We start from the raw sequence: 20,098 nt of genomic DNA on the forward strand, positions 1-20,098 counted from the left end.
GCCGTGATTGGACACGGCTGATCACGTGGTAAAGAGACTCTTTACCCAGATCGGTGTAGTGGTGTGTCAGACTGATGCACCGCCCCCATGTCCTGAAAGACGTCATGATGTCCAGTCAGGATTACTGAACCACCACTCGGCCGTTATTTTGCTATAGGCCGGGCAGGAAGTGGTTAAAAAAAAAAAACCTTGCGGTCAGCCATGAGGTCTTCTCCTGAGAAACATGTAAGAAATGTATTAAAAGAACAGGAACACATAAACATATAGTTTTCTGAAATTGGATGTTGAGGCATGGTATGATGGAAACAGACAACGTAACTTGCTACATGAATAGGTGAATAAAAGCTGAACACAGATGCATCTGCGGTGTCCCTTGGGGAAAATAAAAGTATCAAAGTGTTTTGTTTTGTTTTTTTTTTTGTTTTTTTTCGGTCTCCCTTTTTCTTTTTCTACCTGGGCCTGGGCCCCGTGAGTTTTTCACTGTGCTTCTGCAGTTTTTTCCTACTGTTTTGTGTCTGGCAATACTTTGTTCATCAGGTACTGAATTTTCTCAGGTCCACACCAGTCTTTTTCTGAGTGACAGAGCTCCTCTTTACTTACACAAGAAAATTCGCCGCCTTCTACTGGTCCAGGTAGTCTGGCTGTACTGGTTTAATTTGCCAATTGTCTTTGCGATGTTGAGCCTCTCTTCAGGAGGCTTCTCACCATAAATGCTAGCCTTTCAGGTTAGGGGGGCATGCAGAAGGAATCCAAGCCACTGGAAGTTCATGCAACGTTTTACTGTATTAGATACAACAGGCCACCCAGTGGGAGCGCAATCTAACACCACCACAGTAGTGGAATATATAAATCATCATGGCTACAGCAGATGTATGGCCATGGTAGAACACCTCCTTAGTGATTGTTAAGTCTTGTTTTTTTTTTTTTTCTATAAAAATAACAAACGTTATACTTGCCAGCTCTGTGCAGTGGTTTTGCACAGAGCAGCCCAGATCTTCCTCTTCTTGGGTCCCTCTTGGGTGCTCCTGGTCTCTCTCTCCTGTTGAGTGCTCCCACAGCAAGCAGCTTGCTATGGGGACACCTGAGCCGAGCCGCAGCTCCATGTATCCATTTAGACACGGAGCCGCGGTTCTTCCCCGCCCTGCTCCCTCTCTCCATTAGCTAAAGGACTTTGATGGCAGTGGGTGCCAGTGGCACCGCTGCTGTGTCATAGCCAAGAGGGAATAAGTAGTGTAGTGTCCTGGGCGGCCGAGGCACTCGTGGACATTGCTAGATTGAGAGGGGGCTCAGGGGGGCTGCTGCACACAGAAGGCTTTTTATCCTAATTCATAGAATGCATTAAGGTAAAAGACATTCTGCCTTTACAACCACTTTAATAGCTCTCCTATAGTGGAGAACTGGCAGGTATCGTCCTTGAGTTGCTATGAGAAGTGCAGGTAAGAAAAAAGAAACTTGCATACTCACCTATGTGAGCATTGATCCGGTTCTCAGCTCCACCTTTAGCAAATTCAGTGGAGCGTTGAACTGTGGATTGGGCGAGAATGTCTGGCTCAAGCTTTCTGCAGGGCGCTGAGAGGCTGAGCCTGCTGATGGTCAGACATCTGTGCGGATCCCGACATTATTGGCAACGTGCTTTTAGCCCACTGTCTGCTGAATATGAGTGCAGAACTATGTGCACTCCTGTGACCCACAGGAAAAGTATGACCAAAACCGTTTTGGCCATAATTCTCCTTTTCAGTGCATCAATTCAGGAGAATGGTTACTCCTCCAAGGAGTGTTTCATCAGATCTGCTCAAGAAGGAGTGAACACTAAGCATGCATTTTCGGACGTTCCAATAAAATCGCAAGGTGAGCAGATTTCATAGCCAGTGTAAGGGACCCATTCTCATACACATTAGATACTGTGGTCGCTTCTTGGCAGCACTATTCCCTTATTTACATGTTCCCTTCATTTAAAACTTCTGTTACTTCTGTGGAGGGTCACATCAGAAAGATTCCCCACCAACTTGATGACTCTGGACTGGCCAAGATGCAGCTGGTACTCCTAAGTTGGTTTGCATGATTGCAGGTGCCCTGTGGCTGCTTCTAGCTTAGCCAGTGCTTCTTTGTCAAGATCTTATTCTGCATCCTGCTTCTCAGTGGCTGGCTTTTAATGGCATGGCTTTGAAGCCTAACTATGGTATGAGTGTGGTCATCTCTGCTATGCTCAGGGCCGATCCTCCTCTTCTTGGATCCCTCAGCGGCACTGGTGGCTCCTCCTCTTCTCAAGTGCCCCGTCGGAGAAGCTCTCTCCTTCGGGACACCCGTGCGGGTGTGCTCCCGAGTCCTGCTGCTGCGTCTATTGACACAGACAGCAGAACTCGACCCCGGCGCCTGCGTCATTGGATTTGATTCACAGCAGCGGGAGCCGATGCTATCAATCTATACAATCAGGACACGAGACACCGGCCGGAGCTGGTGTGCTTGTTCCTGTTGCGAGAATTACGAGGTTTGAGGGTTTACTACCCCTTTAAACTCCATTAATCTTTGATAAGAGCTTTAACCTGTTAATGTTGGCTTGCATTAAAATAATGCCTAGTGATCCTGCCATTAAAGTCCTTGTTCGGGCACTTCCTGTTATAGGTTAACTGTCTACCAGTTGTAGTCATGCGATCTCACCCTGTCACCTGTGCGCCTAGTGGACATTACAAGGCACTGTGCTGAAGTATATCTCATGGCATGGTTAGCCACTGTCACTATCAGGAAGTCAGTACAGAGCAGTGGCAACATTGAAATGAGTTCATGTAGACAGAAAATGTCTAAAATGAGGCTAGAGGGGATCAACAGCAGTTAGATAAGCAGTGCTTTAGCAAATTAAATTCCGTCCAGTTAGGGTTTTGATCTACTTAAACGCTCTATAGGACCATAGTTTGGTGCTCTGTGTTGTACAAGGGCTCCCATTTGAAACTGATCTAAAGGTTCTTCTCTTTACGCTGTCTCAGAAGGTAGCCATTCCTTTTCACCATCACTTCAGTCAGGCAAGTCTCAGAGTTGCCCTTTATATCTTGAAAGCCTTTTCTTGTCCTTCATACGCATAAGTTAGTACTGAGATTTGGACCTTCCATTCTGTCTAAGGTAGTGTCCATTGCCCTTCAATCTTAAGGAGATTGCCCTGCATTCTCATAATGTGAGGAGTTTTACTGAGTTTGCCTTTTAAATGTTAGAACAGTCTGTTGTCCATGAATGTTAGGAGCAAATATATATATCTTTTATTTATTTTTTTTGTTCACTCCTTTTCACAGCTGTGTGAGTAATGGAAAATTAATGCAGTCGTGATCTGAGGGGAAGAGTATCTGAACACGTGTTTGTTTGTTTTTCCCCCGTTTATATACCTAAAGGGAGCGTGCATATATATCTTGGAGATAGGGGCTGGATAAAGAAACAGGTTTTACAAAGGTAGCCATGGACATGATGAGGTATGTCCCTTGACCTGCCATGTTGGATTTTTTTTTTTTTTTTTTAGCTAAATTAAGAGAAACGTAAGCAGATGGCTCCTGATACTAATTCTCTTTTGTTTGTTTTTTAACAAAGAAATTTGTCAGATACATGAAGTACAGTGGATATAAAAAGTCTAGACAACGATAATTAAAATGTCAGGTTTCTGTGAGACATGAGACAAAGATAAATAATTTCAGAACTTTTTCCACCTTTTTTAATGTGACCTATAAATTGTACAACTCGGTTGAACAACAAACTGAAGTCTTTTAGGTGGAGGAAAGTAAAAATAAAATATGGTTGTATAAGTGTGCACACCCTAAAACTAATACTTTGTTGAAGCACCTTTTGATTTTATTACAGCACATCTTGACTTGGCAATATTTGCCCACTCTTTGAAAAAAAACATCCTAATCTGTCAGATTGCGAGGGCATCTCCTGCGCACAGCCCTCTTCAGCTCACCCTACAAATTTTCAATCTGATTCAGGTCTGGGCTCTGGCTGGGCCATTCCAAAACTTTAATCACCTTTTGGTGAAGCTATTTCTTTGTTGATTTTGGATGTATGCTTTGGGTCGTTGTCATGCTGAAAGATGAAGTTCCTCTTCATGTTCTGCTTTCTAGCAGAAGGTTGAAGGTTTTGTGATTGTGTTCTTTTGTTGGTGTGCAGTTTTGTTTTTGTGCCAAACATATCTTTTGGAATTATGGCCAAAAAGTTCAACCTTTTTAGTTTCATCAGTACATAAAACATTTTCCCACATGCTTTTGGGAGACTTCAGATGTGTTTTTGCAAAATTTAGTCAGGCTTGGATGTTTTTATTCGTAAGAAAAGACTTCCGTCTTGCCACTCTACATCATAGCCCAGACGTATGAAGAATACAGGAGATTGTTGTCACATGTACCACACAGCCAGTACTTGCCAGATATTCCTGCAGCTCCTTTAATGTTGCTGTAGGCCTCTTGACAGCCTCCCTGACCAGTTTTCTTCTCATCTTTTCATCAATTTTGGAGGGATGTCCAATTCTTCTTAATGTCACTGTTGTGCCATATTTTCTCCTCTTGATGATTGTCTTCACTGTGTTCCATGGTATATCTAATTCCTTGGAAATTCTTTTGTACCCTTCTCCTGACTGATACCTTTTAACAATGAGATCCCTCTGATGTCGTGGAAGCTCTCTGCGGACCATGGCTTTTGCTGTAGTATGTGACTAAGAAAATGTCAGGAAAGACCTACTAGAACTGCTGAACTTTATTTGGGGTTAATCAGAGGCACTTTCAATGATGACAGCTGTGTACTGACTCCTATTTAACAAGAGTTGGAATGCGATTGCTTAATTCTGAACACGGCTACTTCCCCAGTTATAAGAAGGTGTGCACCTTTGTGCAACCACAGTATTTTAGTTTTTTTAGTTTTACTTCCTAATGAACCTAAGCAGTGATCCCAGTCATCTTCCTCTAGGTCAGGGATGTCAGCATGCCACTTTTAATGCACTCGGTCCACCTTGGTTGAGTAAGCCATTTGATAGAGGAAGATGGTGAAGACGGGGGTTTATCCAATACCCTGAGGTCAGCAACCTCTCAGTAGGGTCAGAATCTAACGTAATCTGAGAGGGAAACTGCTGGAGGAAAGCGTGCCGAAGCTGCAGATACCTAAAGAACATCCAGTTACAGTGCCTTGCAAAAGTATTCACCCCCTTGGCTTTTTACCTTTTTTGTTACATTACAGCCGTTTTAGTTCAATGTTTTTTTAATCTGAATTATATGTGATGGATCAGAACACAATATTCTAAGTTGGTGAAGTAAAATTAGAAAAATATATGCATAAAACTATTTTTCAGAAATTAAAAACTGATAATTGTCATGTGCGTATGTATTCACCCCCTTTGTTATGAAGCCCATAAAAAGCTCTGGTGCAACCAATTACCTTCAGAAGTCACATAATTAGTGAAATGATGTCCACCTGTGTGCAATCTAAGTGTCTCATGATCTGTCATTACATATACACACCTTTTTTGAAAGGCCACAACAACTAAGCAAGAGGCACCACTAACTAAACACTGCCACGAGGACCAAGGAACTCTCCAAACAAGTAAGGGACAATGTTGTTGAGAAATGCAAGTCAGGGTTAGGTTATTAAAAAAAAAAAAAAAATATCCAAATCATTGATGATCTCTAGGAGCACCATCAACTCTATCACAACCAAATGAAAAGAACATGGCACATCAGCAAACCTGCCAAGAGACAGCTGCACACCAAAACTCACGGACCGGGCAAGGAGGACCTTAATCAGGGAGGCAGCACAGAGACCTACGGTAACCCTGGAGGAGCTGCACAGCAGACACTGGCATATCTGTACATAGGACAGCAATAAGCCGTACGCTTCATAGAGTTGGGCTTTATGGCAGAGTGGCCAGAAGAAAGCCATTACTTTCAGCAAAAAACAAAATCAAACATTTTGAGTTTGCGAAAAGGCATGTGAGAGACTCCCAAAATGTATGGAGGAAGGGGCTCTGGTCTGATGAGACTAAAATTGAACTTTTTGGTCAACAAAGAAAACGCTATGTTAGGTGCAAACCCAACACATCACATGACCCAAAGAACACCATCCCCACAGTGAAACGTGGTGGCAGCATCATGCTGTGGGGATGTTTTTCAGCAGTCGGGACTGGGAAACTGGTCGGTTGAGGGAAAGATGGATGGTGCTAAATACAGGGATATTCTTGAGCAAAACCTGTACCACTCTGTGATTTAAAGCTAGGACGGAGGTTCACCTTCTAGCAGGACAATGACCCCAAACACACTGCTAAAGCAACACATGAGTGGTTTAAGGGGAAACATGTAAATGTGTTGGAATAGCCTAGTCAAAGCCCAGACCTCAATCCAATAGAAAATCTGTGGTCAGACTTAAAGATTGCTGTTCACAAGTGCAAACCATCCAACTTGAAGGAGCTGGAGCAGTTTTGCAAGGAGGAATGGGCAAACATTACAGTGGTAAGATGTGGCAAGCTCATAAAGACTTATCCAAAGTGACTTGGAGCTGTGATAGCTGCAAAAGGTGGCTCTACAAAGTATTGACTTTAGGGGGGTGAAGAGTTATGCACTAGGGCTGCAACTAACGATTATTTTCATAATCGATTAGTTGGCCAATTGTTTCAATTAATCGATTATTCGGTTAATAACGGTAATTCGGTTATGACCAAAGATGCCCGAATTCTTTGTTAATATGATTAAAAGTATAATGTGCACATTGAGGTAAATGTTTCCTCCAAAAAGAAAAAAATGTGTGTATAGTCATTCAAGTTCATGTGAAAATGTCTGTTTTTACTGCCTGATTACATTTATCAAAAGAATTGTAATTTATCTGTTTTCGAAGTGGTAAATGTTGCTTGTAAAATTAGCGCTTTATTTATTTGTGCACGCTTCCAGACGGTGTAGGAGAATGTGAGAGATAAAGCAGTTTTTACACATCATGACGTGCAAGCACCTGCTGAAACTACATGAACCATAAGAACTTAGGGCTGAGCAAACGGCAGGCAGTGGGCAGTCAGTCTGAAAGGATGTGTATGGAGCATGGTACTGACAAACAGTCCAGAGGGGAGTGACAATGCTCATAGCCACGCACATTGCCTGCATACAGCTGTAGTGTAATGGATGCAAGGATAACATAAGTGCAAGATTTCATTGCAGAAGGAAGAGTTTTGCCCCCCCTAATTAGTTCTGCTGGATGGATTAAATGGTACTGATGTTAGAGGAAGGACTTGGGAGGAACAGAAAGAAAGTCTTATTGGTATATACATCACATATGTGGTTTTATAATTTGACTTCTTGTAGTAGATGTTTTATAGAGTTGCCAAATCCTTTCATTAACTTTTTAAAAGAAGTTCAGGATTTAAAAAAAAAAAAAAAAATTATACTTGCCTAGGTGGATGCAGCATCAATCCAGTGTTGCATCTGTCCCCCACCGGCTCTGCAGTGAGCACTGAGCAATCAAACGCTGCTCTGAGCATAGAGCCGTGACTGTCGGTCAGCAGCTCTCTGCTCTCCCCTCCAGCACTCACTAGCCCGCTGTCCACTGAAAATGAGTCATAGGAGTACAGACTGAACCATAAAATATAGCCAAAAAAGCTGTATCCAGTCAGGTAGTCCCTCACTCTGCATACTTGTTGATGAAGCTCAAAAAATGTGCAGAAAGTTGTATAGTCTGATTTGTAATTGCTTTAAATACATTTTATAGTACATTTAATAAATCTCCATGCTAGTATGTTTGTTTACATGCATGTTGTTTTTTTCTACTTTAATTCCTTTTGCTGTTTCCTAGGTCCAGCACAGTCCGGTATACTTACTGATAGGGAGGTCGTGAGCTTGTTTCTGCATTTTACAGTGAATCCCAAACCTCGAGTGGAATTTATTGACAGGCCAAGATGTTGCTTGCGAGGGAAAGAATGTAATATTAACCGTTTCCAGCAAGTAGAAAGCCGCTGGGGTTATAGTGGCACTAGTGACCGAATAAGGTACGTGCATTATATACCTTAATTTTGAAAAAAAAAAAAAAAAACACGTGGTCCAGTCTGCGTTCTTACTTTGCAATATAAGGCATAGCAACAGATTTGCTTTAAAGGCCAAGTTCACTTTTGTTTTCTAAATTACAGCTCCCCTATGTACCAATATAGCATTAATGTACTTCCTTTGCAAAAAAAAAAAACCTCTTTCCTTTTATCCTACACACGCTCACCTCACTTTTCCCATGGCTGTTTAAAAACACTTCTCCATTACTTCTGCCTTACTTCCTGGACTATAGGTCCTGACACAAGGAGTTAACCAGCTGACCTGCTGACCTGCTGACCTCATTAGCACACACCCTGTATTATCTACCCTCCCATCTACTACACACTTCCAGGTGCACATTTTTTTTATCAATATTGTTTAAGGATTTACAGAAAACAAAATGAATCATAAAAAGAAACATAACATGGAAAAGATAATCGAACAGATGAATACAACTGGACTAACACTAACAGACAAGCATGGACAGTAAATTCTGTGCAACCTACCACTACCCCCCCGACACCCCAACTGTTATGGGGGGAGTGACTGCACGCCTTGCTCTCATATGTTTTTAATGAGCAGAAAATTCCTGCAGCATATTAGAAACCACACATAGTATAGCAAGCATAGAGTTGGTATAAACTATCAAACCAAGAGGAATGATATGGAGAGGGGCCATGGCAGAGCCCAGAGGCCCCCCACGGCCCTTAATATGAAAACCTTGATTCCTCCAGGCTTATTGAGAAAAGGGGGAGAGTCGGAGGGTGAAGAATAGACAAGAAGGATAGAAGGGGGAGAGAATATAGTGTATATAGATAAGAGATTTGATTGGAAAAAAACATAAAATAAAATATAAATATAAAATATGGTGACCCGAAAGCTCTACAGGAAGATCAAAATTTTCATGAACTATGCCCAAGGTTCCCAGGTCGCCTCAAACTTTCCCGTGGAGTTTAGGAGCTTACTGACCATTTTCTCCTCGGCCATAAGCCAGGAGATTTTCCTCTTGGCTATAGTGAAGAAAATGGATGGTTGTTTTCATGCTCTGGCGATGATCAGTTTTGCACCCGTAAATATGAATAAAATGAGTCTTTGTAGGCTTTTAGCAGCAGAGGGTATTGGGTAATTGAGCAGCGCAATATGAGGGGAGTTTGGGATGCTTAAGCCTGAGATTTTTTTTGGAGCATGTTAAACTTTATTTCAGAAGTTTCTGATTTTGGGACATTCCCACCAGACATGCAGCATGTCTCCTTATGTGGTCACAGCCTCGGAAGCAGATTGGGGTGGTAGAGGGGTAGAGTTTAACCAATCTTGGTATGGGCTGAAGCCAACCTAAAAATTATATGTTCAAGAAGCCCTTGGTGGCCCTGAGCGTGTTCCTATTCCATTCTTCTTCAAGATCCCATTCTTGAGCTAGATCTCTTTCCCAGGCTAGCATATAGGGGGTCTTAGTCTGGGTTGATGAGTGAGCTGTAAATCGCTGAAATAGGTGCACGTTTTTTAAAATGAAATGCAATCAATCAGTGATCACTGTTCTTACTAAATACACAGGCATTTTTATTTATTTTTTGTTCTTTTTTTCTTCTACCTTAACTTTCATCTTGCATAAATTGTTCATTTGGAGTGTGCTGGGCGATCAGATGACCGCCTATATCAGTGATGGCGAACCTTGGCACACCAGATGTTTTGAAACTATATTTATCATGACGCTCAACTACACTGCAGAGTGCATGAGCATCAAGAGAAATGTAGTTCCAAAACATCTGGGGTGCCAACGTTTGCCATCACTGGCCTATATGGATAGAGCTGTAGTACTGAAAACAGGAGAATTGTGTTCTGGGTTCTGTAAAGTTCACCGTACACTATACAATCTGATTTGTACAAGCTCCTTTTAGATCTATCTATCTGCCTGATTGGATACAGAGTGAATGGGTAGATAGGTGTGTCCTCCTATTACATTTTTCTAAAAAAATCTAAAGGAAGGTGTACAGAGATTGTATAATCGGATTGCATAGTGTGTGTCCATCTTTATACAAGTACATAGGAGGTAGTGGACAGAAACACTGTAGAGCCCCATTCACATCTCTGCATAAAAGGAACTCGCATTCCCACATGCGCATTTTTCTTTTATCTATTTTTTTAAGCGTTTTGGAGCATTTTCACTTGTCCATGCATAGGGCAGCCCATCCAAGTGGATGGGCTGCCCTATGCATGCCACTTGGATGGGCCGCCCTACAATGCAGCAATCGCCCAAAAGAAGCTCCAAAACTTTTTTTTTTTTTTTTAAGTTGGTGATCAGGTTTAAGGTTTCTTGGCTGTTGGCAACTCTGTTTCAGCTCCCTCCATAAATTTTCTATAGGAATAATATCTGGAGACTGGCTAGGTCAGTCCATAACCTTAATGTACTTCTTCTTGAGCCACGCCTTTGTTGCCTTAGTGGTATGTTTTGGGTCATTGTCATGCTGGAAGACCCATACATGGCAGATCTTCAGTGTTCTGGCTGAGGGAAGAAGGTTCTCATCCAAGATTTTACAATACGTGGCCCCGTCCATTGGCCCCTCAATGAGGTAAAGTCAGTCTGTACCTCCTTGCGGAGAAACAGCCCCAAAGCATAATGTTTCCACCTCCATGCTTGACTGTAGGGATGGTGTGCCTAGGGTCATAGTCCTCATTTTTCTTCCTCCAAACACAGGGTGTCCCACTCCTCAAGAAGGCACATGTACAGTCATGCCAATGAACATCTAAATGATTCAGAGAAGGATTAGGAGAAAGTGCTGTGGTCAGATGAGACCAAAATTAAGCTCTTTGGCATTAACTTGACCCGCTGTGTTTGGAGGAAAAAAAATGCTGACTATGACCCTAATAACACCAATAACACCATCCCTACAGTCAAGCATGGAGGTGGAAACCTGATGCTTTGGGGCTGCATCTCTGCTAAAGGTACAGGCCGACTTTGCCTCATTGAGGAGCCACTGAAGATGGGTCTTCCAGCATGACAATGACCCAAAACATACCACCAAGGCAACAAAGGAGTGGCTCAAGAAGAAGCACATTTAAGGTCATGGATTATAATCACACACATAGGTTGGACTTGTGCCTTTTTTCAACCTCACCTACTATGAGTGGCCTAGTCCAGTCTTCAGACCTTAGAGGAGGATCAGGGCTGCCCTATGCAAAACCAACTGCACAGAGAAGGTAAGTATAACATGTTAGTGTGTTTTTTTTTTTTTTTAAACAAGCCTTTACAATCACTTTAATCTATAGAAAATTTATGAAGGGAGCTGAAACTTTGAGTTGTGAAGAGACAGCCAAGAAACCTAAAGTAGAGCAGATCTGTACAGAAGAGGACCAAAATCCCTCCTGAGATGTGTGCAAACCTGGTTACCAACTACGTCTTGCCTCCAACAAGGGTTTCTCCACAAAGTACTAAGCCATGCTTCGGGGTCAAATCTTATTTTACCCACTGAACTGCAACTTAATTTTGTAGCATTTGTTTTGTGTGTTTTTGTGGTTTATATTATGTCTTTATCATTTAAAATACACCTATGATTAAAAAATTATAGTCCCTTTATTTCTTTGTAAGTGGGCAAAGTTACAAAATCTGCAGGGGATCAAACAATAATTTTCCCCACTGTACATGTGGCTCATGGGACATTTTGGCGTGTTGTGAGTTGAACATTTTTTACTGCCCATTTTGCACACAACTATGTAAACTAGGCAGATCACAGTTCTTTCAGTAAGGAAGGCATTGATCCTGCGTTCCTGCAAAGCAGGGACACAGATCTATGCCTTCCACCTAATACAAGCATCTCCCCCACTACAGTAAAACGCCAGTTAGGCACACAGTTAACCCCTTGTCATCAGTACAGTGACTGTGCATTTTAGCACTGGTCCCCAAAAAAGTGTCTGTGTTCAATTTGTCCGCCGCAATATCGCAGTCTCCCTATAAGTCGCTGATCGCCGCCATTACTAGTAAAAAAGGAAAAAAAATTCCATAAATGTATATCTCATAGTTTGTAGACGCTTTAACTTTTGTGCAAACCAATCAATATACTGTACGCTTATTGGGATTTTTTTTTTTCCTACAAATATTTAGCAGAATACATATTGGCCTAAATTGGCAGAAATTTTTTTTTTTTTAAAGTTCAAAAGATAAAAAAATGCAGTGGTTACAGCAGCCCCATTATTTAGATTCTGTGTATTCTGAATAGAATGTTGGGGGGTTTGTAGAGCTCTAATCAGATTGTATTTATTTTTTTTTGTAGTTGGGTTACATCACAGTTAACGCCATGCCTGCTGGAGGTGGAGCCCAGTGGGACCCAAAGCTCACAGCTGCTGGCTGCATCTATACTTGACTGCTGTGACCTGGAGAGGAAGGGATGTCTTATCCGATCTTCTCCACTTGTTGTTCCCCAGCACCCGATCTCCTCAACATCACGAACGCTGCGCCACTACATGAATCTTTTCTGCAGCTCTAGTACTTGTGAAGTAGAGGGGAAGCAGCAGGGGGAGAAGATTGGATGAGAATGGCAGCGCCCATCTCAATCCTGAAATAATTTACCCTGCAGAGGGCATCTCTGGAATTGGAGTTATCCGATCAAGTGTTAGGGCCCACACAATGTACCCGATCAATCTCCAGAGCTGAGGATGGTGGCTTGTCCAGGTAGGTATTCAAGTAGAACTATAGACAAAACTTTTTAATTTTTGATATAGTAAGGGAGGGTTATAACCCCTATCAGATTTTTTTTTTATTTATTTTTTTGCTATTTGTCCCATTTCAGAGATTTCTCTTAACTTCCTGTCCCATAGCCAAACAGGAAGTGAGAGGAAATCCCTGCAAATTAGGGGTAATCCCTTGGGACCCTCAGGTCACCACAACTAGTGTCATCATTGGAAAATTTCCCTTCTGATACTTTTCTGGGGAAAACCCAAAATTTGTGTTTTTCTTTTACTTTCAATGACACTGGTAAACGTAACAAATAGAGAGGGTGAATCTCCCTAACGGGGGCACAGGCAGCAAGAACTGAAAGGGGTTCTCATCCATTGCTACTCTATCCAAAACAAAAAAAAAAAGTTTTGCCTTTTTGTTATACTTTAACACCCTTAACCACTTGCCGACCGCCTCAGGCAGATATACTGCGGCAGAATAGCACGGGCAGGCAAAGTAACGTATGGGTACGTTACTTGCCTCCCACGGGCGGGGGTCCGATCGGATCCCCCCCCCCCCCCCAGGTGCCCGAAGCGGTCGGCTTGTGTCCCCGAGCGATCAGAGGTGAGGGGGAGGCCATCCATTCTTGGCCACCCCCTCGCGATCGCTCCCAGCCAATGGCAATCTTCCTCTGCTGCTGTATAGTAAACAGCGGCAGAGGAAGTGATGTCATCTCTCCTCGGCTCGGTATTTTCCGTTCCGGCGCCGAGGAGAGAAGACATCGATGTGAGTGCACCAACACAACACACACAGTAAAACACACCAGGCACACTTTACACTGTGTCACTGGTGACGCTAGTTAGGGAGGTAAATGGTAAATATATAGGTTCGCTGTCAGATAGGTTATAGCGTCAGGGACCCCATATACTACCTAATAAAGGTTTTAACCCCTTGATTGCCCCCTAGTTAACCCTTTCACCAGTGATCACCGTATAACTGTTACGGGTGACGCTGGTTAGTTTATTTTTTATAGTGTCAGGGCACCCGCCGTTTATTACCTAATAAAGGTTTAGCCCCCCTGATCGCCCTGCGGTGATATGACTTAGGTTTTAGGGTCTGCGTCGCCCCAGGCAGCGTCAGGTTAGCGCCAGTACTGCTAACACCCACGCACACACCATACACTTCCCTTAGTGGTATAGTATCCGAACGGATCAATATCTGATCTGATCAGATCTATACTAGCGTCCCCAGCAGTTTAGGGTTCCCAAAAACGCAGTGTTAGCGGGATCAGCCCAGATACCTGCTAGCACGTGCGTTTTGCCTCTCCGCTCGGCCCCCGCCCAGCCCACCCAAGTACAGTATCGATCGATCACTGTCACTTACAAAACACTAAACACACATAACTGAGAGAGCAGAGTCAGGCCTGATCCCTGTGATCGCTAATAGTTTTTTTTGGTAGTTTTTTTTGGTGAACTGGCAAGCACCAGCCCCAGGCAGCGTCAGGTTAGTGCCAGTAGCGCTAACACCCACGCACGCACCGTACACCTCCCTTAGTGGTATAGTATCTGAACGGATCAATATCTGATCTGATCAGATCTATACTAGCGTCCCCAGCAGTTTAGGGTTCCCAAAAACGCAGTGTTAGCGGGATCAGCCCAGATACCCGCTAGCACGTGCGTTTTGCCCCTCAGCCCAGCCCACCCAAGTGTAGTATCGATTGATCACTGTCACTTACAAAACACTAAACGCATAACTGCAGCGTTCGCAGAGTCAGGCCTGATCCCTGCGATCGCTAACAGTTTTTTTGGTAGCGTTTTGGTGAACTGGCAAGCACCAGCGGCCTAGTACACCCCGGTCATAGTCAAACCAGCACTGCAGTATCACATGGTGACGTGGCGAGTCCCATAAGTGCAGTTCAAGCTGGGGAGGTGGCAAGCACAAGTAGTGTCCTGCTGCCACCAAGAAGAAGACAAACACAGGCCCGTCGTGCCCATAATGCCCTTCCTGCTGCATTCGCCAATCCTAATTGGGAACCCACCACTTCTGCAGCACCTGTACTTCCCCCATTCACATCCCCAACCAAATGCAGTCGGCTGCATGAGAGGCATTTTCTTTATGTCCTCCCGAGTACCCCTACCCAACGAACCCCCCCCCCCCCCCCCCCAAAAAAAGATGATGTGTCTGCAGCAAGCGCGGATATAGGTGTGACACCCGCTATTATTGTCCCTCCTGTCCTGACAATCCTGGTCTTTGCATTGGTGAATGTTTTGAACGCTACCATACACTAGTTGAGTATTAGCGTAGGGTACAGCATTGCACAGACTAGGACACACTTTTACAGGGTCTCCCAAGATGCCATCGTATTTTGAGAGACCCGAACCTGGAACCGGTTACAGTTATAAAAGTTAGTTACAAAAAAAGTGTAAAAAAAATATATATATATATATATATAGATATATATATATATATAGATATATCTATATCTATATATATATATATATATCTATATATATATATCTATATATATATATATATATATATATATATATATATCTATAGATAGATAGATAGAATAAAAAAAAAAATAGTTGTCGTTTTATTGTTCTCTCTCTCTCTATTCTCTCTCTATTGTTCTGCTCTTTTTTACTGTGTTCTATTCTGCAATGTTTTATTGTTATTATGTTTTATCATGTTTGCTTTTTCAGGTATGCAATTATTTATACTTTACTGTTTACTGTGTTTTATTGTTAACCATTTTTTTGTCTTCAGGTACACCATTCAGCTGCAGCGCGGATTTATTTATCTTGACAGCAACAGCGTTTGCTCCCACGATATATAAAGCCATGACTCCAGCGAAGGTGATATATGCCGAAGCATGGGGGCAGCAGGGGCGGAGGAGCGATTTGCGCCTAACTTTTGGGGCAGATGCCCCCATGCTTCGGCATATATAAATGGTGTATGTATGCCCATCATTAGAAGTGGGTGGATGAAGGGAGGTATTCTAATGGTGGGCATACCCACCGATCAATCCCTTTTTTTCGTTCAGCCCACAGGCTGCATGGAAAAAAAAAAAAAGATTACAATATATGCCCAACAAGGACCAGCAACGTACTGGTATGTTGCTGGACTTTGAGTGGTTATACCAGAATGATGCCTGCAGGTTTAGGTATCATCTTGGTATCATTCTTTTTAGCCAGCGGTCAGCTTTCATGTAAAAGTAATCCTAGCTGCTAATTAGCGTCTAGACTGCTTTTACAAGCAGTGGGAAGGAGGGAATGCCCCCCCCCCCCCACCACTGTCTTCCATGTTTTTCTCTGGCTCTCCTGTCCCAACAGGGAACCTGAGAATGCAGCCGGTGATTCAACCAGCTGACCATAGAGCTGATCAGAGACCAGAGTGGCTTCAAACATCTCTATGGCCTAAGAAACCAGAAGCTACGAGCATTTCATGACTTAGATTTCGCCAGATGTAAACAGCGCAATTGGGAAAGCATTTTATCACACCGATCTTGGTGTGGTCAGATGCTTTGAGGGCAGAGGAGTGATCTAGGGTCTAATAGGCCCCATTTTTTTCAAAAAAAAGAGTACCTACCTATTGCTGTCATAGGGGATATTTACATTCCCTGAGATAACAATACAAATGATTTAAAAAAAAAATGAAAGGAACAGTTTAAAAATAAGATAAAATAGCAAAAAAGAAAAAAAAAAGCACCCCTGTCCCCCCCTGCTCTCCGCAAAGGCGAACGCAAGCGTCGGTCTGGCGTCAAATGTACACAGCAATTGCATTATGCATGTGAGGTATCACCGCGAAGGTCAGATCGAGGGCAGTAATTTTAGCAGTAGACCTCCTCTGTAAATCTAAAGTGGTAACCTGTAAATGCTTTTAAAAATGTATTTAGTTTGTCACCACTGCACGTTTGTGCGCAATTTTAAAGCATGTCATGTTTGGTATCCATGTACTCGGCCTAAGATCATCTTTTTTCTATTTAATCAAACATTTGGGCAATATAGTGTGTTTTAGTGCATTAAAATTGAAAAAAGTGTGTTTTTTTCCCCAAAAAATGCATTTGAAAAATCGCTGCGCAAATACTGTGTGAAAAAAAAAAAAAATGAAACACCCAAAATATATAATGTTCGGGGGTAATTTTCTTGCAAAAAAAAATCATTTTTCATGTAAACAAAAAGTGTCAGAAAAAGGGCTTTGTCTTCAAGTGGTTAGAAGAGTGGGTGATTGGGTGATGTGTGACAAGCTTCTAAATCTTGTGCATAAAATGCCAGGACAGTTCAAACCCCCCCCAAATGACCCCATTTTGGAAAGTAGACACCCCAAGCTATTTGCTGAGAGGCATGTCGAGTCCATGGAATATTTTATATTGTGACACAAGTTGCGGGAAAAAGACAAATTTTTAAAAAAAATTTTTGCACAAAGTTGTCACTAAATGATATATTGCTCAAACATGCCATGGGAATATGTGAAATTACACCCCAAAATACATTCTGTTGCTTCTCCTGAGTACGGGGATACCACATGTGTGGTTCGCATGGTCAGGCCTGATCCCTGCGATCGCTAACAGTTTTTTTGGTAGCGTTTTGGTGAACTGGCAAGCACCAGCCCCAAGCAGCGTCAGGTTAGTGCCAGTACCGCTAACACCCACGCACGCACCGTACACCTCCCTTAGTGGTATAGTATCTGAACGGATCAATATCTGATCCGATCAGATCTATACTAGTGTCCCCTGGCAAGCACCAGCGGCCTAGTACACCCCAGTCATAGTCAAACCAGCACTGCAGTAACACTTGCTGACGTGGCGAGTCCCATAAATGCAGTTCAAGCTGGTGAGGTTGCAAGCACAAGTAGTGTCCCGCTGCCACCAAGAAGACAAACACAGGCCCGTCGTGCCCTTCCTGCTGCATTCGCCAATCCTAATTGGGAACCCACCACTTCTGCAGCACCCGTACTCCCCAACCAAATGCAGTCGGCTGCATGAGAGGCATTTTCTTTATGTCCTCCCGAGTACCCCTACCCAACAAAACCCCCAAAAAAGATGTCGTGTCTGCAGCAAGCGCGGATATAGGCGTGACACCTGCTATTATTGTCCCTCCTGTCCTGATAATCCTGGTCTTTGCATTGGTAAATGTTTTGAACGCTACCATACACTAGTTGAGTATTAGCGTAGGGTACAGCATTGCACAGACTAGGCACACTTTCACAGGGTCTCCCAAGATGCCATCGCATTTTGAGAGACCTGAACCTGGAACCGGGTACAGTTATAAAAGTTAGTTACAAAAAAAGTGTAAGCACAAAAAATATATATAAAATAAAATAAAAAATAGTTGTCGTTTTCATTGTTCTCTCTCTCTCTATTGTTCTGCTCTTTTTTACTGTATTCTATTCTGAAATGTTTTATTGTTATGTTTTATCATGTTTGCTTTTCAGGTATGCAATTTTTTATACTTTTAGGTAAACAAAAAGTGTCAGAAAGGGCTTTGTCTTCAAGTGGTTAGAAGAGTGGGTAATGTGTGACATAAGCTTCTAAATGTTGTGCATAAAATACCAGGACAGTTCAAAACCCCCCCAAATGACCCCATTTTGGAAAGTAGACACCCCAAGCTATTTGCTGAGAGGCATGTCGAGTCCATGGAATATTTTATATTGTGACACAAGTTTTTTTGCACAAAGTTGTCACTAAATGATATATTGCTCAAACATGCCATGAGAATATGTGAAATTACACCCCAAAATACATTCTGTTGCTTCTCCTGAGTACGGGGATACCACATGTGTGAGACTTTTTGGGAGCCTAGCCAGGTACGGGATCCCGAAAACCAAGACCGCCTTCAGGCTTTCTAAGGGCGTAAATTTTTGATTTCACTCTTCACTGCCTATCACAGTTTCGAAGGCCATGGAATGCTCAGGTGGCACAAAACCCCCTCAAATGACCCTATTTTGGAAAGTAGACACCCCAAGCTATTTGCTGAGAGGTATAGTGAGTATTTTGCAGACCTCACTTTTTGTCACAAAGTTTTGAAAATTGAAAAAATAAAAAAATACATTTTTTCTTGTCTTTCTTCATTTTCAAAAACAAATGAGAGCTGCAAAATACTCACCATGCCTCTCGGCGAATAGCTTGGGGTGTCTACTTTCCAAAATGGGGTCATATGGGGGGGGGGGGGGTTGTGCTATCTTGGCATTTTATGGCCTTCGAAACTGTGATAGGTAGTGAGGAGTGAATCAAAAATTTACGCCCTTAGAAATCCTGAAGGCGGTGATTGGTTTTCGGGGCCCCGTATGCGGCTAGGCTCCCAAAAAGTCCCACACATGTGGTATCCCTATACTCAGGAAAAGCCGCTAAATGTATTTTGGGGTGCAATTCCACATATGCCCATGGCCTGTGTGAGCAATATATCATTTAGTGACAACTTTTTGTAAATTTTTTTTTTTTTGTCATTATTCAATCACTTGGGACAAAAAAATTAATATTTAATGGGCTCAACATACCTCTCAGCAATTTCCTAGGGGTGTCTGCTTTGCAAAATGGGGTCATTGGGGGGTTTTGTACTGCCCTGCCATTTTAGCACCTCAAGAAATGACATAGGCAGTCATAAACTAAAAGCTGTGTAAATTCCAGAAAATGTACCCTAGTTTGTAGACGCTATAACTTTTGCGCAAACCAATAAATATACGCTTATTGACATTTTTTTTTACCAAAAACATGTGGCCGAATACATTTTGGCCTAAATGTATGACTAAAATTGAGTTTATTGGATTTTTTTTTATAACAAAAAGTAGAAAATATTTTTTTTCCAAAATTTTCGGTCTTTTTCTGTTTATAGCGCAAAAAATAAAAACCACAGAGGTGATCAAATACCATCAAAAGAAAGCTCTATTTGTGGGAAGAAAAGGACGCAAATTTCGTTTGGGTACAGCATTGCATGACCGCTCAATTAGCAGTTAAAGCGACGCAGTGCCAAATTGCAAAAAGTGCTCTGGTCAGGAAGGGGGTAAATCCTTCCGGGGCTGAAGTGGTTAAGGACCGCCCCAAGTACATGTACTGCGGCAGGGTGACCCTTAAGCGCAAAATCCCGTACCTGTACGTGAACAGCTTATACGGAAACCCGGCGATCGTTCGTAGAGAGGCAGAACGGCGGTTTGCCTATGTCAACAAGGCAGACCACTGTTCTGCCAGAGAGGAAAATGGAGATCTTGTGTTTCTGCTAATCAGAAACACAGATCTCTGTTTTCCTTTAGTCAAAGCACTCCCCCCTACAGTTAGAAAGCACACATAGGGAACCCATTTAACCCTTTGCCCTGATGTTAACCCCTTCCCTGCCAGTGTTATTTATACAGTGACCATGCATTATTTTTAGCACCGATCACTGTATTTGTGTCACTTGGTGTCAGATTTGTCCGTCCGCACTGTCGCAGTCCTGCT

General features: G+C 42.7%; 1 protein-coding gene across 4 annotated transcripts in view; it reads left to right on the forward strand.

Annotated features, from left to right (window-relative positions):
* Window positions 1–20,098, forward strand: part of BTBD2 (BTB domain containing 2) — a 239,590-nt gene that overhangs the window by 132,161 nt on the left and 87,331 nt on the right. For all 4 annotated transcript variants that reach the window (XM_073595242.1, XM_073595225.1, XM_073595219.1 and 1 more), the window contains one exon: window positions 7,792–7,984. In XM_073595242.1, the coding sequence (XP_073451343.1) occupies window positions 7,792–7,984 (193 nt within the window). The remainder of the gene's footprint in view (window positions 1–7,791; window positions 7,985–20,098) is intronic.

The sequence above is a fragment of the Aquarana catesbeiana genome, linkage group LG01 (assembly GCF_042186555.1).
Source record: "Aquarana catesbeiana isolate 2022-GZ linkage group LG01, ASM4218655v1, whole genome shotgun sequence".
NCBI classification, from domain to species: domain Eukaryota; kingdom Metazoa; phylum Chordata; class Amphibia; order Anura; family Ranidae; genus Aquarana; species Aquarana catesbeiana.